The 20,135-nt window shown below is 39.9% G+C and overlaps 3 protein-coding genes across 5 annotated transcripts; 1 reads left to right on the plus strand and 2 right to left on the minus strand.

Annotated features, from left to right (window-relative positions):
* Positions 1-1,983: 1,983 nt before the first annotated feature.
* arl9 (ARF like GTPase 9) lies at positions 1,984-8,096 on the minus strand. Its single transcript, XM_021561319.3, has 4 exons — positions 7,415-8,096; positions 4,153-4,321; positions 3,728-3,903; positions 1,984-3,404 (listed from the first exon to the last, which is right to left on the minus strand). The coding sequence occupies exons 1-4, from the start codon at positions 7,634-7,636 to the stop codon at positions 3,225-3,227; spliced, it is 747 nt and encodes a 248-aa protein (XP_021416994.2). The 5' UTR covers positions 7,637-8,096; the 3' UTR covers positions 1,984-3,224.
* Positions 8,097-8,553: 457 nt separating this feature from the next.
* LOC110488882 (signal recognition particle subunit SRP72) lies at positions 8,554-16,997 on the minus strand. Of its 2 annotated transcripts, none has more exons than XM_021561322.3 (20): positions 16,924-16,997; positions 15,750-15,921; positions 14,665-14,785; positions 14,392-14,515; positions 14,107-14,250; positions 13,861-13,972; positions 13,701-13,732; positions 13,454-13,578; positions 13,288-13,345; positions 13,017-13,148; positions 12,356-12,484; positions 12,164-12,236; positions 11,657-11,721; positions 11,457-11,552; positions 11,222-11,325; positions 11,018-11,095; positions 10,621-10,758; positions 10,463-10,500; positions 9,813-9,972; positions 8,554-9,632 (listed from the first exon to the last, which is right to left on the minus strand). In XM_021561322.3, exons 2-20 carry the CDS (start codon positions 15,847-15,849, stop codon positions 9,440-9,442), a joined length of 2,022 nt encoding a protein of 673 aa, XP_021416997.2. In that variant the 5' UTR covers positions 15,850-15,921; positions 16,924-16,997; the 3' UTR covers positions 8,554-9,439. The 2 variants fall into 2 exon arrangements, with proteins under 2 accessions (XP_021416997.2, XP_090054567.1); XM_090198441.1 differs by having other exon boundaries at positions 13,861-13,981.
* On the plus strand, positions 15,854-20,127 carry LOC110488884 (leptin receptor overlapping transcript-like 1). Of its 2 annotated transcripts, XM_021561326.3 has the most exons (5): positions 15,854-16,232; positions 17,103-17,178; positions 17,328-17,514; positions 17,867-17,979; positions 19,390-20,127. In XM_021561326.3, coding segments are annotated over exons 1-5 (393 nt in total). In that variant the 5' UTR covers positions 15,854-16,216; the 3' UTR covers positions 19,391-20,127. The 2 variants fall into 2 exon arrangements, with proteins under 2 accessions (XP_021417001.1, XP_021417000.1); XM_021561325.3 differs by lacking the exon at positions 19,390-20,127 and having other exon boundaries at positions 16,096-16,232; positions 17,867-18,122.
* Positions 20,128-20,135: the final 8 nt, after the last annotated feature.

Genomic DNA, 20,135 nt, shown 5'->3' on the forward strand with positions numbered 1-20,135 from the left:
CAATATTATCGCTTGCACAGTGCTCCTTGGGATGTTTAAAGCTTGGGAAATCTTTTTGTATCCAAATCCGGCTTTAAACTTCTTCACAACAGTATCTCGGACCTGCCTGGTGTGTTCCTTGTTCTTCATGATGCTCTCTGCGCTTTTAACGGACCTCTGAGACTATCACAGTGCAGGTGCATTTATACGGAGACTTGATCACACACAGGTGGATTGTATTTATCATCATTAGTCATTTAGGTCAACATTGGATCATTCAGAGATCCTCACTGAACTTCTGGAGAGAGTTTGCTGCACTGAAAGTAAAGGGGCTGAATAATTTTGCACGCCCAATTTTTCAGTTTTTGATTTGTTAAAAAAGTTTGAAATATCCAATAAATGTCGTTCCACTTCATGATTGTGTCCCACTTGTTGTTGATTCTTCACAAAAAAATACAGTTTTATATCTTTATGTTTGAAGCCTGAAATGTGGCAAAAGGTCGCAAAGTTCAAGGGGGCCGAATACTTTCGCAAGGCACTGTACCTTAGCCAAATACATTTAAACTCAGTTTTTCACAATTCCTGACATTTAATCGTAGTAAAAATTCCCTGTGTTAGGTCAGTTAGGATCACCAATTTATTTTAAGAACATGAAATGTCAGAATAATAGTAGAGAGTAATTTCTTTCAGCTTTTCTTTCTTTCATCACATTCCCAGTAGGTGAGAAGTTTACATACACTCAATTAGTATTTGGTAGCATTGCCTTTAAATTGTTTAACTTGGGTCAAACGTTTCGGGTGGCCTTCCACAAGCTTCCCACAATAAGTTGGGTGAATTTTGGCACATTCCTCCTGACAGAGCTGGTGTAACTGAGTCAGGCTTTTAGGCCTCCTTGCTCGCACATGCTTTTTCGGGTTCTGCCCACAAATTTTCTATAGGATTGAGGTCAGGGCTTTGTGATGGCCACTCCAATAGCTTGACTTTGTTGTCCTTAAGCCAGTTTGCCACAACTTTGGAAGTATGCATGGGGTCATTGTCCATTTGGAAGAACAATTTGCGACCTAGCAAATGTCGGTTTTTATGTCGGTTTTGGAGCAGTGGCTTCTTCCTCGCTGAGCAGCCTTTCAGGTTATGTCGATATAGGAGTCGTTTTACTGTAGATATAGATACTTTTGTACCCATTTCCTCCAGTGTCTTCACAAGGTCCTTTGCTGTTGTTTTGGGATTGATTTGCACTTTTGCACCAAAGTACGTTCATCTCTAGGAGACAGAACGCGTCTCCTTCCTGAGCGGTATGACGGCTGCGTGGTCCCACGGTGTTTATACTTGCGTACCATTGTTTGTATAGATGAACATGGTATCTTCAGGCGTTTGGAAATTGCTCCCAAGGATTAATCAGACTTGTGGAGGACTACAATTTTTTGGCTGATTTCTTTTGATTTTCCCATGATGTCAAGCAAAGAGGCACTGAGTTTGAAGGTAGGCCTTGAAATACATCCACAGGTACACCTCGCCTAGCCTATCAGAAGCTTCTAAAGCCATTACATTATTTTCTGGAATTTTCCAACCTTTTTAAAAGGCAGTCAACTTAGTGTATGTAAACTTCTGACCCACTGGAATTGTGATACAGTGAATTCTAAGTGAAATAATCTGTCTGTAAACAATTGTTGGAAGAATTACTTGTGTAATGCACAAAGTAGATTGTCCTAACCGACTTGCCAAACTATAGTTTGTTAAAAAAAAAAAGTGGAGTTGTTGAATAACTAGTTTTAATGACTTCAAACTAAGTGTATGTAAACTTCCGACTTCAACTGTACTTGAGTGTGGCGGGTTGAAACCGTAGTGAGTCTATCTTCTCTCTCAAGACTTCCGATAAAGAATGTCAAATTCAAAGTGATATCTGAGGTCAAAGAATGACTGAAGTATTTATGGTTAGCTGTATTTTAACTCCCAAAATAAGTTATATGTCACCATAAGCCTATATACAAAACTTTGAGCCGCACAGACATTTACAACAAGGGTTTTTATTTACATCACCAGGTGTGACAAAACAGAAAAATAGTTGCAAAAAATGAGTTTTTTGATGCTTAAATGACAGAAATGGTTTGGAGGTCTGTTGTAGTCATGGCATACAAATGAATTGTTCAGTAGTGCACTTCAAACCTGCTTATTTCTCAAGATTATACCAGTAGTTTTACCAGTGTTAAACATGAAAACAAGAAGCACTTTTTGTGCTTATATGTAGAGTTATTCCTGTAAAAGCTTCAATTAAGTCCAAGGCAAAACATTGTTAGCCAAATAAACATGCCTAGACACATGAAAAATTGTACTTTGGCATTTTTAAAATGCTTCAAATAAATATGTGGATGGATTGCTTTGGTTACATAACAATCAAATTGGGTTTAAGAAAATATAACTATGTAGCAAGTTCCCCTTCAAGACGATATAGTCAATACTTAACTTTTATTATGCAAAATAACAAAAGTAATTCTATGTACCTTGAAAGAGTCTTCAACATACTACCTAGCAGCACTGACTCTAAACATGTAACCTACATTGTGCTCTACAGTTGTAGATAGCACTAAGAGAAGATCTTTGATGACCACAAAGCATTATCAATTAAATCCCTATAGGTAAGGATGTTGAGACCATCCTTGAAATATTGTGTCTGAATGTGAAAAACAAGTACATGATCAACTCTGTGCTTTTGTGCTAATGCAATTAATGAATTAATGTAATTGCCAGTAAATGAGTTTGACCATAAGCACGTTGTCAGCTTTTGGCTTCTCTGGAATCATCATCATTCTACAGATGTGAATGCGACCTTTCACTATCATGGTGTCTGTCAATAGAGCTTGTAACTAGTGCTATCAAAACAAATGATGGCAAGCCAGAACAGGGGTAAAATTAAAGTAAGATATCCCCTCTCAGCCAGCGGGTCATTCATACAGATGTAGAATCTTAATTTGAGCCAGTTTGCTACAACAGGAAAATAATCCTGCAGCAACAGGAAATATTAATTATTATGTGGATTATAATTATACATTTTTATAGGAAGTTGATATCTTTTTCATTAGGGCAAATCAAGTCAAACATTTCAAGTGGAAATTACCAACTTTATAAGCCTTTTTAAAATGAAAAATCCACTACAAATGTGCATTTCCTGCTCTGCAGGAAGATTCTCAGCAACAAAATAGTGATCAAATTAAGATCCTACATCTGTATCTGATGACTAGATGGTGAGTCTATCTACCATCCTGCACCATTTGAATGATCAGGTCCCGTGCGTCCTGCACAGCAGAGTTCACCTCCGTGTCCCCCTTCCTGACATGGGTGCCAATGAGGAAGAGCTTGCGCTGGTCCCCCACTTCCTCCAGGGACAGGGCTTCATGGAGCGTTGTGATACTGCAGGCCCCTTGGTTATCCTGGAGATGGAGGAATAACCGGAACAAACCAGAGGTAAGACACTGGAGCAGGTGCAGTATCTCATAGGGATGGAAAAAAAAGAGGCGATGAGGAAAGGAAATGCCCACAAGACTATTGAGATGCAACCCTTTGCCCTTTCTCAATTGTCTTCCCTCGATTCCTCATGTCCTTTCTGCTTATCCCGTTCTTAAAATGCATTGAAGGAGAAGTTCTAGGGTTACTCCCCTTTGCGTTTTCAATGCGTTTTGAGAAGGAGGCCAGGAGAGAGGACGTGATGAATCAAGGAAAGACACTTGAGATGGGAGTCTTATGTCAGTCTCACCTGCTTGTTGGCTAGTACCACTAAGGGAAGGTAAAGGTCGGTTTCGAGTAGCTCGTGGAGATGCTTCTTAGCCAAAGGGAACTGGGCGGCGTCTGAGGAGTCCACCACAAACACCAGCACCATAGCCTTGCACATGTACCTCTTCCAATAGGGCTGCAGGTTCTCTGTGCCGCCAACTGCAAAATATGCCATGTTTTTTTATTTAATTTCTTCACCATAAGGTATCATAGAAGTCATTTTTGTACATTTGTGAAACAAGAAAATACTATGAATACATATTGAGTGATGAACTCATTTGACATTTTTCATATTTAACAGCTTGAATTAAGGTCTCCACTAATGAGACCCATTTCTTCTTATCATGGTCATCCAGATAATTAACAGTTTCTGTACTCTCATCATTGTTATGTGCAGGTTGCATTCACTTTCTAGGAACTCGATCTGCAGGTCCTCCCTATTGATGGACACAGCGTTAAAGCCCTGTGTTGGGGTCACATCCTGCTCCAGACTCCCCGTGGCAAAGCAGTGCAGCAGGCTGGTCTTCCCTGCCCCTTCAAGGCCGAGCACCAGGACTTGCTTTCCTGTGGGCTTCACCTAGGAGGACACGTAATAACAAAGAGACATCAGATGTAACCCTCCAGATGTATAGAGATCACAATGTTGTATCTGTCTCATTATGGCATCAATGAGAGCATGAGAGCACGGGAAGTGCCATTGAGACCATCTCCATTTTGAAGTAGTCGATTTTCTTCTTATTCTACTACTTCTATAAGTTGGTAAACAAACTGAAAGGGTGCACACTGCCACCTGGAGTGTGTTGTTTGAACAGGTATAAAGCCAAGGTTGGCGATTTACTGCCACCATACTTGCTCACAAGTATAATTGAGTTATTCCTTCCTTAAGCCATTGGAAGTCCCACGAAGTTGACTACTTCAAAACGGCAACATTCCTCAATGGCGATGTCCATTCTAAAACATGCTTTTGGGCACTAGAATCATCTATACATCTCTATGGCTGCTATCCCATAAGCAAAGATAAAGTATATAAAGGCAAAAATGTCAGTATTATCTGCAAGTGCTGATCCAGAGTAATGAGTTAATGTTAATTAAAACCATGATACTGGGACATTCTAGAATCTTGCAAATGTCTACCCACACACTCACACATACTACACTGACACTAACACACACAGCTGCTACCCTGTTTATTATATATCCTGATTGCCTAGTCACTTTTACCCCTACCTACATCCACATACTGTATTACCTCAACTACCTCGTACCCCTGCACATTGACTCCATGTCATCTACAAGACCCTGCTAGGTAAAGTCCCCCCTTATCTCAGCTCGCTGGTCACCATAGCATCTCCCACCTGTAGCACACGCTCCAGCAGGTATATCTCTCTAGTCAGCCCCAAAACCAAATCTTTCTTTGGCCGCCTCTCTTTCCAGTTCTCTGCTGCCAATGACTGGAACGAACTACAAAAATCTCTGAAACTGGAAACACTTATCTCCCTCACTAGCTTTAAGCACCAACTGTCAGAGCAGCTCACAGATTACTGCACCTGTACATAGCCCACCTATAATTTAGCCCAAACAACTACCTCTTTCCCAACTGTATTTTATTTATTTATTTATTTTGCTCCTTTGCACCCCATTATTTTTATTTCTACTTTGCACATTCTTCCATTGCAAAACTACCATTCCAGTGTTTTACTTGCTATATTGTATTTACCTTGCCACCATGGCCTTTTTTGCCTTTACCTCCCTTCTCACCTCATTTGCTCACATTGTATATAGACTTGTTTATACTGTATTATTGACTGTATGTTTGTTTTACTCCATGTGTAACTCTGTGTCGTTGTATCTGTCGAACTGCTTTGCTTTATCTTGGCCAGGTCGCAATTGTAAATGAGAACTTGTTCTCAACTTGCCTACCTGGTTAAATAAAGGTAAAATAAATAAATAAATAAAAAACTCGGTACTGGTACACTTTGTATATAGCCTCGTTATTGTTTATATTGTGTTACTTTTTCCTTCAGCAAATATTTGTCTTACTTTTTAACTCTGCACTGTTGGGAATGTCATAAATAAGCATTTCACTGTAAAGTAGTCTACACCTGTTGTATTTGGCGCATGTGACCAATTAAATTTGATTTGATTGTGAATAGTGGAATAATTTAGGCCAAAAACAATAATGTTTCTTGCTTTATCTTTACTTCAGCCTTTTATAGCATAGGCCTACAGAAGTCAATGAGACTGAACTGTCACATCATGTGGTCAGCACAAGCTGACCCACTGCCTGAGAATAGACTATAGGGCCAGGTTACCACTGTATGATGATACAGTCTGGCAACATTATTATAATGTCAAGCTGACCAAGCGACAATAGTCGTTTCAGCCACTCCAGTGACTAATCTGTCACAGAAAAGAATCTATATCGGAGTGCTTACTTATTACATATTTATAAACATTACGACAGACATATGACACTAGTTTCACAATAGAAATGGTAAAGTTCTTTCAAATCTAGGGTTAGTGCAATTTTGGGACATTTGGGACGTCGCTACCTTAAACCCTAACCTTAAGTCCTATTTTTTATTTTTATTAACAACAAATCAATACAGGAAGTACATGGAGGGAACACAAGTATATATGAATAATACACAAAGAACAATTGGGCTAGGGGCGTGGCTAGGGGCGTGGCTAGGGGGTACAATATCCCATTACACACGGACCATAAGGGACATACATACACTTAGAATTATAAGATTTTTTGTTAGTAGAGTAATTAATTGTCTTAAAATATAGTTCAATTTATTTTTGTAAGGTAAGAAAATGTGTTTTGTTTGGAAATGTACATTTGTGACTATGAAATTTGCCCAAAAGAATAATGAAATGAATTACATAAAATGGTTTCAACTTATTTCTATCATAGATAAAGAATCCAAGCAGTACATCTCTCCACAAAAGTGTAAGATCTACATAAATGTGTTCAAATATAAATCTCCTAATGTCTTGCCACAGTTTCCTTACATGAATACAATGCCAAAAAAAGATGCCACATCGTTTCTGGGTGGTCATTACAAAAGGCACAATTTGAGTTTGTTTTTCCTTAAACGTCTTCATATAGTGATTGGCAGGATAATATTTATGAATAATTTTAAAGGAAACTTCCTTTAGGTAAGTGTGTGGCAACATCCAAACTTTTTTTCCAACAGATATTATCAATAAAACCGTTCCAATAAGGCATAACATAAAGGTACAGGATACAATATCCTGCCAAAACAAGGTTCGTATCGCTCTGTTGTTGAATGGACCAAAAGAGATACAAATATTTCATACTGATGAGTCAACAGGGTTAATGGAAGGTCGTTTCCGAGGGTCAGGTCTCGAAACGTTCCTGAATAATAAAGCAACACCTGAGGGAATGGCATCTTAAAACAATTGCAAAATCTTTAGGTGTTACAGGGATCTTCTAAAATGATAAGAATTCATTATAACTAAGTAACGTCAGAATTGGAACGTCCCAAGAATCCCATTTAGACTTAACCAAAATCGAGACAATTTGCGGTGAGGTTACTTCCACTAGCAACCACAAACATCCGTCATGTAGGCGTGCCTCATAATCCCTGAGGTAGCAAAAATAAATATTTTACAAGCACAAGATAAACAAAAAGTAGCCTACCTCTGTTACTACGACTGTTGGTGTTTGTTTTGCGCGTTCTGGTACTTTTTGTGCAGTTTCATTTCTAGTGTCCTTTTCTATTTTCTCTGGTTCTTGCTCTGGCTTTGGCTTCGCCTTCTTTGCCTTTACCCCCGAAGACACAAAAGTCCAGATGACATACCCAACTCCTCCGGTTACTGCGAGAGTAAAACCTACGACCGCAGCTTCTCTGACACCAGGCATGTTAGAAACAATTTTGCGAAATCTTGAAATACCTGCTTCACATGTCTTTATACATCGTGATAATGGTTATTATCTGGACGTTTGCATCCCCGGTCACAGCCTGGTTCTAATGTCTTTGGTTATCGTTACAACAAGTGGATTAGTCAAACTACCTCAACGCGATAGGGGATATCCGGGCGTTTAGGAGCACACAGGAAGGAAGTACAAGACAAGAAAAGATCATGATAGCAGGATCTAGAATATATGGATATATATATATATAGTATAACACATTTCTTTTAAAATCTAATATTCAACAATTTAGCCAGTTGCTACATTACAAACAAACTTGCTATCTTGTCCACGGTGACTTAATCCCTTCATATACAGTCAATGTTTAATTAATTCTCTCATTTCGGCTCATCAATTTGATGGACATGTAGAGAAACCACCCTATGCACACTTTGCGCATAAAATTGTCATGGCTAGATGGGATACAGCTAATCTCAAATTTCCGTCAAAAAGTTGTGTGTATTTCAGCCAAACCTAACCCTTTTCCTAAATGTAACCTAATTCTCATAACCTGCTACGAAAAGTCAATTCTGACAAACTGTATACTATCTAGTCAAAACTATTTAACATGTCTTGGCTGGGGAGTGGGGGAATGTAGCGTCACAATTCCAAATGTAAGACTGAAATACGACTTCAATGACAGAATGGAAAGGAACAGAAAATGTGCAACACCAATGATGCAGAATTGCATCTGAATGATCGATTCTGTTTAGCATTTCCATAGTAAATCCACCAGGCGGCGCTTGATATTAAAAAGAGGGCACACTGCATACAATGCTGATGAGATATTCCTTGACCATAAATCCAGATAAGACTTTCCAAAGCGAAATGTAAGTTAAAAAAAAAACACAAGAAAGCAACATCAGTTTGTCAGTTGTTAAGGAAGCCTATTTATTAAGACAACAATGGGACACACATTTTGGCAAAAATAGTTTGCTTCCATCATTGTAAACAGTTCCTAAAACAATGTCCTAATTATGTACTGCTAGCCAATAATTAAAAAGGTAGACTCAGCTAAGTTGCATTGCCACGAGCAGCACCACAGATAGAGATGAGCAAGATGCAACACTTCACTCTCACACAGTATCTGTGCACGGGTTCACTTCACGCTGTTACAGCGTGGTAGGTAAGGGACCAAAACAGCAGAGAAGTTGAGCAACGTGCTTCGACGCTCTTAGTTGTTGCAGAAATTGACCCACTTTGCTGTGTAGTTTCTGCATCATATCGCCGAGTCTACATTTAAAAACATACTTTTTACTGTAGCCGAAAACAATGCAGGGATACTTTGACATACACAGCTTGCCTCTTAGGTTGAAAACAAGGTCAAGTGATTGAAATTGAGTGGGCAAGTCAAGGAAATTAGTTCACGGTCAAGGAACTGTGTTCAAATACTCAGGCTCAGGGAGAAGAGAAAAAAGTCATTTTTTTCTGCACAGAAGATATGCATTACAAACTAGTAAGACCCCCACACTAGTAAGACCAACACAAACAAGGTCTCTTAGTTCACAGACATTTGTTTCTGCATCTTAAAAGAAAACCTAACCGTGAACAAAGCATTGGGGCCTTTTACTAAATGTATTGCAACTTATTCAACAACCAGAAATTGGATACCATTATTTGTTCGGTAAAATAAAAAAAATAAAAAATGTTATAACCAACTTTAAAAAATGACAAAGCTCATGATTCTGTGAGTTCCGGGCCATGTGGTGGTGGTCACCAATGTGTTGCTCAATATCTGCAACGTTCTCCAGGCTACCAGCCACCCTTGCCTCCCTTTTTCTTCTTCTGAGGGGCCTTCTTGCGGGCCCCTGGCCCTGCAGTGGCAGGCTTCTGCTGTCGCGGAGGGACAACGTTGCTGGCAGCGGGGACCGAGGTGGAGGCAGAGGCTTGGGCTGACCCTGGCCGGGGGGAGGTGGGGGGACTGTTGGCTGTCTTACTGGCATCCCTGGAAACACAGCAAAATGAAGTGATTACCAGCCAAATGAAACACAGTGCATGAAAAAGGTTGCCAACTGAATGAATCTGGAGTCAGACAGATGTATTAAATGTTCAACTATTAGATTCATATACCTTTTTAGAGCTAATGAAAGTGACAAATGATAAGAGACAAGGATGCGTTACTCACAGGTCGGACGCGGCTCCTGACGTGGCCCCCTGCGTGCCTTTACCCACTTGTTCCTTCTTCTTGCCCTTCTTCCTGCCCCGGTAGTAGGTGCGCTCTCTCATGGGCAGCCATCTCTCCTGGTCAGGGTTCGCTGTTTGGTCGTAGTTCTTGGGCAATTTTCCTAAACAGAGGCGAGAGAAAAATAGCAATTCCCCATCCAAATCAGAGATGTTGACTTTATAAACCTCTTAAGGATCTGCCCCTTTGCCCCCCAATTTTCACCTAAAATAAGATACCCAAATCTAACTGCCTGTAGCTCAGGACCTGAAGCAAGGATATGCATGTTCTTGATACCATTTGAAAGGAAACACTTGTGGAAATGTTAAATTAATGTAGGAGAATAACACATTAGATCTGGTAAAAGATAATACAAAGAAAAAAAAACACCATGTTTTTTTTGTACCATCTTTGAAATGCAAGAGAAAGGCCGTAATGTATTATTCCAGCCCAGGCACAATTTAGATTTTGGCCACCAGATGGTAACAGTGCATGTGCAAAGTTTTAGACTGATATAACATTTTGAATTTATATGCAATGGCTCATTGTACACCGATCCCATGGACGTTATTAAGATATTCACATACAACACAACTTGCAACATGAGGACATACCCTTCTTTTTTTTCCTCTTCTTTTTAATATCCCCCTGGCTGTGGAGAGATAATATTGACAGTGAAAGCCTATGTAAAAAATATATATTTTTGTAAAAAAACAGGTATTACGCAGCTTAATTAACACAGCCTTTAATTAAAAGCATTAGGTCTCCTTACCCTTGTTCTTTGGGAAGGTTGTCTCCCGGTACTTTAGCGGCCTTCTTTCTGACGTAGTTGGCGCCATGAGAGTTCTCCAGCTCATCTACGTCCACGTTAAACGACATGCTTTCAAGGGAAGGGAGGTGCTTGCTGAGGCTGGGACAAAGGACTAAGGATATAATAAAATATGCTTTTCCATTCACTAAAGAGTTCTAGGCACTTTATGATATCCCTGGTAAAATCACCTTGACTGTGAATGAGAACTGGACTAAATCAGATGTATCACAACTTTCAGAACTGCAATGTCTATGATAGTGGCAACGGCATGGACTGCTGGATCAATTGCAAGCATTCGTTCCAAATAAAGTTATTATTTATGTGTAGTTTCAAATACAGAGAGGGAAAAAAAGGATACGACTTGGCTTTATCTTGATCGACCAAAGAATAGGCAGAGATTAGTTGTGCCAAAGTGTGGATGTCATTGGTGTTTTGCCTGTGGAGCAAGGGGATGGATGAGTTGTTACACTGAATACCACACGTAGAGCAAGCAGGACATACACCAGCATCACCACTGCAGAACAACAGTAGAAACAGAACAATCGTTAAGAGCATCACTCACTTCCACAGTTGTTCCAGGTCACTGATGGCTTCCTTTTTCCGTCCATACTTCAGCTTGAAATCGGCGGCCTCTCGTATGAGTGCCAGGTGAATAGAGGAACCAGGCTGGGATGGAGGAAGACAAAATGGAATAGTGGACAATGCAGTGTTACTATAGAAACAAAGAGCAACACACACACTCCAGTATTTAAAAAAAGTTACATTGACTTCTTTATAATGTGCTTGTTGACTAATACCTGTTCAGATTGGTAGTGCTGAATAGCTTGGCTGAAGACATCAATTGCGCTGTCGATGTCCTCTTCGTGGTTGTACATCGTTACCAGAGCTGAGATCTGTGAAACAATTTCAATTTGTTAGGAGTGTTATGATGTAATATTCATTCAGAACATTTTTAATCTATGATTAGATGTAGAACAATAGAAGTGTAAGAACTAACCATCCCTTGTTTGTGCTTGAAATCTTCGATCGACCTCAAGATGTCACATGCTTTGGTAACGTGACCTTTGGAGAAGACACCAATGAAGGTTTATTTACTACTCGGTCAGGTGCTCAAACACCTGAATTCTGACAGAACAGGAGTCACTTGCTCATCAAATGACATGATAGCACAGCACTAGGTATCAATTAGTAAGTATACTGTTAAGCACTAATCCAATTTATCATCTTCAATAGGTAGCCTAGTGGTTAGAGCGTTGGGCCAGTAACCAAAAGGTTGCTGGATCAAATCCCCGAGCTGACAAGGTAAAAATCTGCCGTTCTGCCCATGAACAAGGCAGTTGTTCCCTGTTGGCCATCATTGTAAATAAGAATTTGTTCTTAACTGACTTGCCTAGTTAAAGAAAGGTTCAATTAAAAAAATATAAGCCTATTTTCTGCTTGTTACCAACCGACCGAGCGAGCAAAAAAACTAAACAAAAATGGGGATAGGGAAAGACAACCTTACCTTGAGTCAAATAGAGTTGTGCCATTGTTAATTTGATACCAGATGCACTCTCTGGGTGCTGGTCTGCGAAACACTTTAAAAACAGGAACACACACAGCTAGCATTATACATAGAAGAGCTTTCAATAGCTATTTATGTATTTATACATCAACTACACGTATCTCAAGTTAGGCTCTGGTCAACAGGAAGTACCTGAAGTAGCTCCATGGCTTTGGAGTGTTGCTTCTCTCTGCACAGCTGAGCCACCTGGATCAGAACGGGCCGCGGGTGGCCTGGGTTCTGGGACTGGAGGCCTGACGACAGCTTTCTGCACTGGTCCGCCTGTGGGGTGCACGTAACAACTCAGCAATGACCGTTGAGATTCCCAGTCTAACCTGTTCACCATTCTCCCTGGTCTGGGACCAAAAGGCTCCTGAACGGCTTCAACCCCAAAGCCATAAGACTGCTGAACAGTTCATTAAAAGGCTACCCGGACATTCTGCTTTTCACCCCCTACCTACATGTACTTCAATCAATCACCTAACCAAATCTATATGTACATATTACCTCAATCACCCGAACTACCTCGTACCCCAGTACAATGACTCAGTACTCCTTGTATATAGCCGTGTTATTTTATTTAGTTACTATTTTATTTTGAAATATTTGTCAATTTTCGTACTTTTTAACTGCATTGTTGGGAAGGGGCTCGTAAGTAAGCATTTCATGGTAAAGTCTACACTTGTTGGATTTAGCGCATGTGACAAATAACATTTGATTTGACATCAGTATGTAGTGAAATTGTCAAAATAAAGCTGTGAATAAAGAGTGGAGGATAATTTTAACAATGAGTTAATGCATTCAAATCCGATACCTGGTTAGTGTACATAGCCAACAGGGCTTTGTTGAATTCGATGGCTTGCAGCTGCTTCTTGGCCAGCTTGTACTCGACACCGTCACCATTTGTCAGTTTCACCTTCTTCTTAGAGTCAAACACGTTTTGGTCCTGCAGGAGAAAAAGCATAAGAGCAACAACGTCAGCCCACATGGCTTCAACAATAAGAGAACACAGTCAATAACAGCTTAGCCTGTTTCAATGTTTAGTAGTTCCTAGCAGTACGGCGAAGGTTCATGCGTGTATCTACCTTGTTTATTGTAATGATGTTGTTAGCAGTCACAGCTAGAAGTCCCACATCCGATGGCCTAGGAGTCAACAAAAACAGATTCCACTACTCTCTCGTCATGTGCCTACAATAGCACATACAATTGAATGTAATGGCTCAATTGATTCCACTTTGGAGTAACACTCACTTGAGCTTGATGACTTGGTTATAGAGCTGCAGCGCCACTTCTGTCCGACCCTGTAACTGCATAACGTAGGCCATCTGGGAGTGGATGACGGCCAGCTCTGACTCAATGTCCTCCTCAGTTATATCCTGCACAAACCAGACAAGCAAATTATGATTCACAATTTGAAAGAAATAAGACATTTTTAAATCTGTAAGCTCAGCCATGACATTGTGAACTTTTTTTTATTTCACAGGCATAGAGCACTCACCAAATCCTCAGACAAGGAAACACGACAAAGCTCTGAAAAAAATGACAAACAAAAATTGTCAACATTAACCATGAAAGGGCTGGACAAAACCTACCGCACAGCATTACGAATTAAGGCCATGTCTGTAGAATGCAGAATTGCAATTGTCTGTGGTCCTAACCTTCTGCTTCCTGTAGTTTGTTCATAGCCTCCGTGAGTTGGCCTTGACCAATTAGAGTACAGGCAGCGTTGTAGCTCAGCTCATATGTAGTCTCTGACAGGCCAAGATCATCCTGCAAAAACAGGGTGGAATTAAATGTATTATTCAGTGTTAAATTGAGACTCAGGGAAGACGGCTTCAATAACCAAGTGTCTCAGAAGATCAGTACGAATAGAAGTCTGTTCTAATTGGGTGCAGAAGACCCACCGGAGAAGCCTTCTCCCATGTGCTCATAGCAGCCACCACGGCTGAGAGGTTTGTCTTCCTCTCCTCTTCGTATTCATCCTGGGAGTTCCTGATCAGGTCCGTGTAGACAGCCTTGCACTCGTCATAGCGCTCCATACGGTACAGCTATGGTGAGAACAAAGGGGAGGTCAGGGATCAGTACATTGGGCCAGTTTACTGTGGCTGGCAGGATCATCCCCTGAAGGGTAGACAGGCAAGCAGTGCAAACAGCATCTAATGTAATTTCTTATTTTCATAAAGTCTTACCACTTGACCATAGAGTTCTTTGAGCTTGTCTGTTTGTTCTGAAACACCTTCAATGGTCTTCAGAGCACTTTCAACTCTGTTCAACCGGTACTCACAGTAGGCCTTTTCAAACACAATGAGTTCACTGAGGAAGCACAAAGAAAGTGTTAAACATTGACCTAAGGGTACAGCCAGGAGTTTCTCAAACCAGACCAAGAATTTATAGATTTTGCATTGCTACAAGATTATCACTATAGAACATTATGTTAAAGTCACAAGTCATATTCAACATACCTGCCAAGTATTTTTGAATATGTGTTCATGACATTCAGTGCCTCTTTGAAGCTACCATTTTGCAGCAGGCATACTATTTTACAGTGAAGGGCGGTCACGTCTTCCTTGACTTCATGCAAAACTGTGGAAGAAATGAATAATTGAGATTAAAAGGGGCAAACTGCAGTTCTAACAGTAACAAAGCATACACCCCACCACTGTTTTAGTAGAGTTTAATGACGGGGCTGGAGAAATGTAACCTGTCAAATTCATAGACAGTCCTTGCATTTGTAGCTCTCACCATCCATGAAATAAAAATGATCATTTCAACCATGTTGAAGTTATATACTGTACAACGTTGGTTTACAATTACATTGTTGACAAACATTGGAGTAAAACAAGCTTATATTGTGGGTTCTGATGATGTATGACAGTTAAACTATGAACTAAGCTCATGAGGCATGTATACGTTCTAGTCAAGAATCACTGAGTGTATATAATTAATCTAAAAGTATTTATTTAAAAAGAAAAAGTGATGTAGCAATCGAAGATTGGCCCTTAGTGTAGTTACATGCAAAAGTATAATTTTCCTTCAGGTCAGTCACCACCAACGATAACTTAATCAAATCTCAATTTATGGTGTGCAATAGAGAACTCAATAATGTTCCAATGAAAATGCAAATCTGTGAATCACACTTCCCAGCAGATACAAGGCTGCTAGCTACAGGATAGCTGGAGTAAAACAGTGTAGTTGCTAGCTAGCCAGCTAACTAGCCAGCCAGCTAATTGGGACACGTCACTGTGTTTACAACTCAGATGTGACTGACAATTTTGAAATATTATCCCTAGAGTAAAAATATGCTATTACTGTTCTCAATAAAAATCTACACTATGTTCCAATCATTGGGGGATAATTGCAATTTAACAAAAACTACCTAATTAGTGATTAGCTTGATAATAGCTGCATATTTATTTTTTAGCTAAGAGTTGTAACTTAACGTTAGCTCGCTAGCCAGCTGGATAGTAATCATTCAGCCCTCAAAACAACACAGAGCATCTATTCAGATTTGACAGCTACAAACATGTGAACAAGAGTAAAACCCTACTTTTGTTGACAGCTTTGATGGCCCGAGTAAAATCTCCATTCTGTCCACAACGATTCACTTCTGTCCACAGCGAAGCAACTGTGCCTCCTCCACTCGCCATCTTTCACTCCATGCAGACTGCCAGCGGAGGCACAATTATGTTTCTTCCGGATTGATAGAATCACAAAAATGGCTAAATAAAAAAAGTGAAGAACCCGCATGCATTTAAAAAGACAAACATCATAATTAGCAAACGCATTTAGATACAGGGTGTGTTTCAGCATACACATTGATTAGTCAGATGATCTATTATATGTATTATATGTATCTATTATATGTTCTTCTGACTGATGGGTTTCCGCGCATGCGTGTTGCGAAATACAGACACAGCTCTGTGGGTGAAATCGAATTCACGGACTGTTTGATGCAGTACTAGTTAAGGGTGTATTGTTGTCGTGGACTGTGTGACGAGTTTATGTCCTGCAGAAATGGCCGGGATTAAAGGTGAGGAAGTTGCTGTCTTACTTTTAAATAATACATTAATTGGATTGCAACTAATGTAGTCAATCACACATAGCGAGCCAACTAGCTATGCTTTGACATGGTGTGCTGCTACCTAACACTGCCTGAGTGCTAGCCAGTTAAGCTAACTCCCTTAGCTAGCCAACTAATTTGATGTCGGTTTATTATCTGCTAGCTATGTAACGTTAGATAAATAACTAGCTAATTATATAACGTCAACTAGCAAGGACGTTAACTAGGCACTGTAGCTAGCTAGCTAGCTAATAACTTGATTGGTGTTCTAGTTAGTAACGCTTTAGCTAGCTACAGTTAACGTTTGGTAGCTAGATTAGCACCTGGCTAGTTGTGGTATTGATGATGGGCCATTTAACTAGCTCGTGATGCCATTACGAATCGATAAAATACACGTTCGAAACTAGCCTTGTCCTGCCAAGCCTAATGTTGTATTGTTATGGCTAGGCAATTATGACAAGCTAACGTTAGACCTCGCTAACAAGTGCGTTGTCTCAAACCTCCTTTATCTAGTTAACCATCTAGCTAGCTAAGTCATCATGACATGCAGAAGTTTACAAATCAATGTTCTAACTAGTTAAATTAATACACTTTAATACTAGCAGCTAGCAACTTTCTAAAAAACATATATGATAGCTGAAAATACTCTGCATTCCCTCACCCAATCCATCCCAGCCAGGCCCTGAATGTGAAATCATCTGATTTGTCACATGATTATTTCCTCGTTGGAGCTACAGCATTAGGGTCATGGTCAGATGATCAATTATGACCTAAGGAATTAGTATTGCATGAACACACACACACACACAGTTGCTTAGTTTATTTCCCTCTCCTTTCTAGCTCTGATCAGCCTGTCCTTTGGTGGGGCTATTGGCCTCATGTTCCTGATGCTAGGATGTGCTCTTCCAGTGTATGAGTAAGTATCTCCATCATATTCATGTTTCATGCGTTAATGTCAAGTGCACAAGTACTGTATAATGCCTTTCTTGCAAGCTTTTATAATATGATGCTGCCCACATGAAGTATTTTCCAAGTCATAACTGACGGGAACTTCTCTCTTCACAGTAAATACTGGCCCTTGTTCCTCCTCTTCTTCTACATCCTCGCCCCAATCCCTTACTGCATCTCCCGGAGAATTATTGACGACACAGACTCGGCCAGCAACGCCTGCAAAGAGCTGGCATTATTTCTCACAACGGGCATAGTGGTTTCAGCCTTTGGCCTGCCCATCATTTTCGCAAGAGCTGATGTTGTAAGTATACATCTTGGTGATTTTACTTGTGTAGGCTAAGGGGTGTTCGACAACACTTTGCCCTCATACCTGTGCAGTAACAACATTGCGTTAGCTTTGTTGTTACAAGTAATTGCTTTCTAATTGCATACATTTTTGGTGTTACACAAATGGAATAAGGACCATTCCTTATAGGACTGTTGGGCTACATCTTATAGGCTACCATTTGTGTAATAACAAGAAATGCTCAAATCCGTTTCTAAACAACACTTAGAAAAGGGCTGTGATTTGCTCAGTCAAAACAGATTGAAAGTATGCAATGCAGAATTTTGTAACATATGTTGACTGAATTATTTATGTTTGTTGTTTACAGATTGCCTGGGGAGCATGTGCGCTTGTGTTAACAGGCAATGTAGTCATCTTCGCCACCATTCTGGGATTCTTTTTGGTCTTCGGCACAAACGACGACTTTAGTTGGCAACAGTGGTAAAATTGGGGTGTGGGGGGGGCTAAGTCAGAATTGTTTATTACTAGCATTGTTATTATTATTGTTATGATTGCAATTATTGTTTGTTGTTATTTATATGACTGCCCGTCCATAGACACACGAAACCAGTGCAATAATCTGTTTTAACTGTCATGCGGAATGTCAGACTGACTTCAGGTGGATGTGCTGACTTTAATTTTTTGCTCCATGTTTGTGAGTCTTCTCCCTTCATGTACTGTACAGGCTTATTTTTTGAGTGTTGCGATAAAATATTGTTGAGATCATAAATGCCCATCTAATCTGTGCAAATGCATAAATGTCCACCTGGACTCAGATTGACCTTTGGAAGGGGTCTTTGGCCATCGGTTTGGGATTTTTTTCCGTTGTCTGAAGGTTGGATGCTTTTTTTTTTCTGTGACAAAGATATCTTACTGATAAAAGATATGTAACTTTGGGAGTGTGGGTGTATAGTAGTGTGCTGGTCAGTTTCGAGAGGATAGTCTCCCCCTCCAAGTGCTGACATGAAGCTGAAGCACTGGATATTTTGCATGGAGTAAAGGTTGTTTTTGAAGAGCACATTGAAAGCTGAACGCCTGTGAGTTTCTCTCAGCTTGAAACCATTCAATATGAAGGTAGACACAGCATATATTGATATAGTGCATTATCCAATGCACTGTCCCCCATTCCAGTGATCAAATTCGAATGACTCAGCTATTCACCGACATTCATTTGATACAGGCCTCTTGTGTTTGGTTGTTTAGCGTAGTGTAGCATATTCTGCCCCTTTTGAAAATGGTCTAGAAGTCATTGTAACCCTGTGTCATCTTTTCTCTTTGGAATAGAGTCATCAAAAACCTTGGTCAGACAGCCCAGGATTAAGGCTAGCCGGCGTGAAATGTGGCCAACTTAAGATCTAGGCTACTTATAACCTGGGTCACTAATACCGCTAGCCCTAGATTTACCAGGTATCCAAGAGACCAATTGGTTTCAATACCAGTAATTGGAAACCAAGGCTGTACTGTAGTTATATTTCACAAATAAATGTGGATGAACCCTAGTTTTTACCAAGGCATATCATGTTTTGTTCTATATTTAGTACATCCGCACTAAGATGTTCTCCCGTCCTCTCCCTGAAGGAAATTAATTCGCCGTATAGGTCTAAACTACTTTTAATGTGGTCATTGTATACTTGCATTGGGTGTGCTGATATCATACATTCACTCAGTGTAGTTTGCTGTTACTTAAAGGTGTCAGAGGACTGTGTCCTGAGCTTTGAAGTGTGCTGTTACATTTAACTGAACTAGTTGTAGCTAAGCAAGGTATTAAGCATCCGTCACCCCGTGTGCACTGGCCTGTTTAGCTGGGTGGAAAGGTTACGTGTTTAAGATCTCTTTGTTTTTATTTTGCAGATGGAGCAGTTATCTTTGAAAAGTGGTCTCTGGAAGAGGCCCCAAAAAAAAAGACTGAAATCCATCTAAAAAAAAATCCGGAAGTAATCGGCAGCACCGATTCATCCAGTATCTCTTTCTGTCCTACTCAGATTGTGAGTAAGTTTGTCAACTTCTTATTTCCAGTCTTCCAGAGACCACAACCTCCATGAAGATAGTGATCATAATGAAAACCCTTTGGCACCTTTTGTGAGTTTAGCTGAACTTTTTAAATAATCATTGTTACCTTAATTATCAAAGGTAATGTTACAACAAATGGCTTTTGGTGTTTTTGTTATCCTTTTATGTAAGTAAAGTTTAAACTTTCCATACATCAAAACAAATGATAAAATATACATTTGTGCCTACAGCAATGCACTGATGGCATATCTACAGTTTTTGGACATCCAGGTTAGGCTATTTATAGCATTTTGAACCACAATTGAAGTATTAAAGACTGAGTATTGCTTAGTGAAAGTTTGAGAAATGTACAAAGACTTTCAATACCATTCTATCAAACAAATGAACACACACAAACTGCATAATCAGGTCATTCCAGTCATGGGATGGTTTTGTCACTGATCTCTTTTGTGAAAGATGTGTTGTTTCACACAACGGGAAGAATATTTTATTTATTGCCACTTTCTATCTACAACTGTTGTTTTTGAAGGCAGAGGTCAGCATGGGGGTTTTCTTTTCTAAATAAAAGCCTTTTTTGAACATCCTCT

This window comes from Oncorhynchus mykiss, chromosome 14, assembly GCF_057628025.1.
Source record: "Oncorhynchus mykiss isolate SJ-2025 chromosome 14, ASM5762802v1, whole genome shotgun sequence".
NCBI classification, from domain to species: Eukaryota; Metazoa; Chordata; class Actinopteri; order Salmoniformes; family Salmonidae; genus Oncorhynchus; species Oncorhynchus mykiss.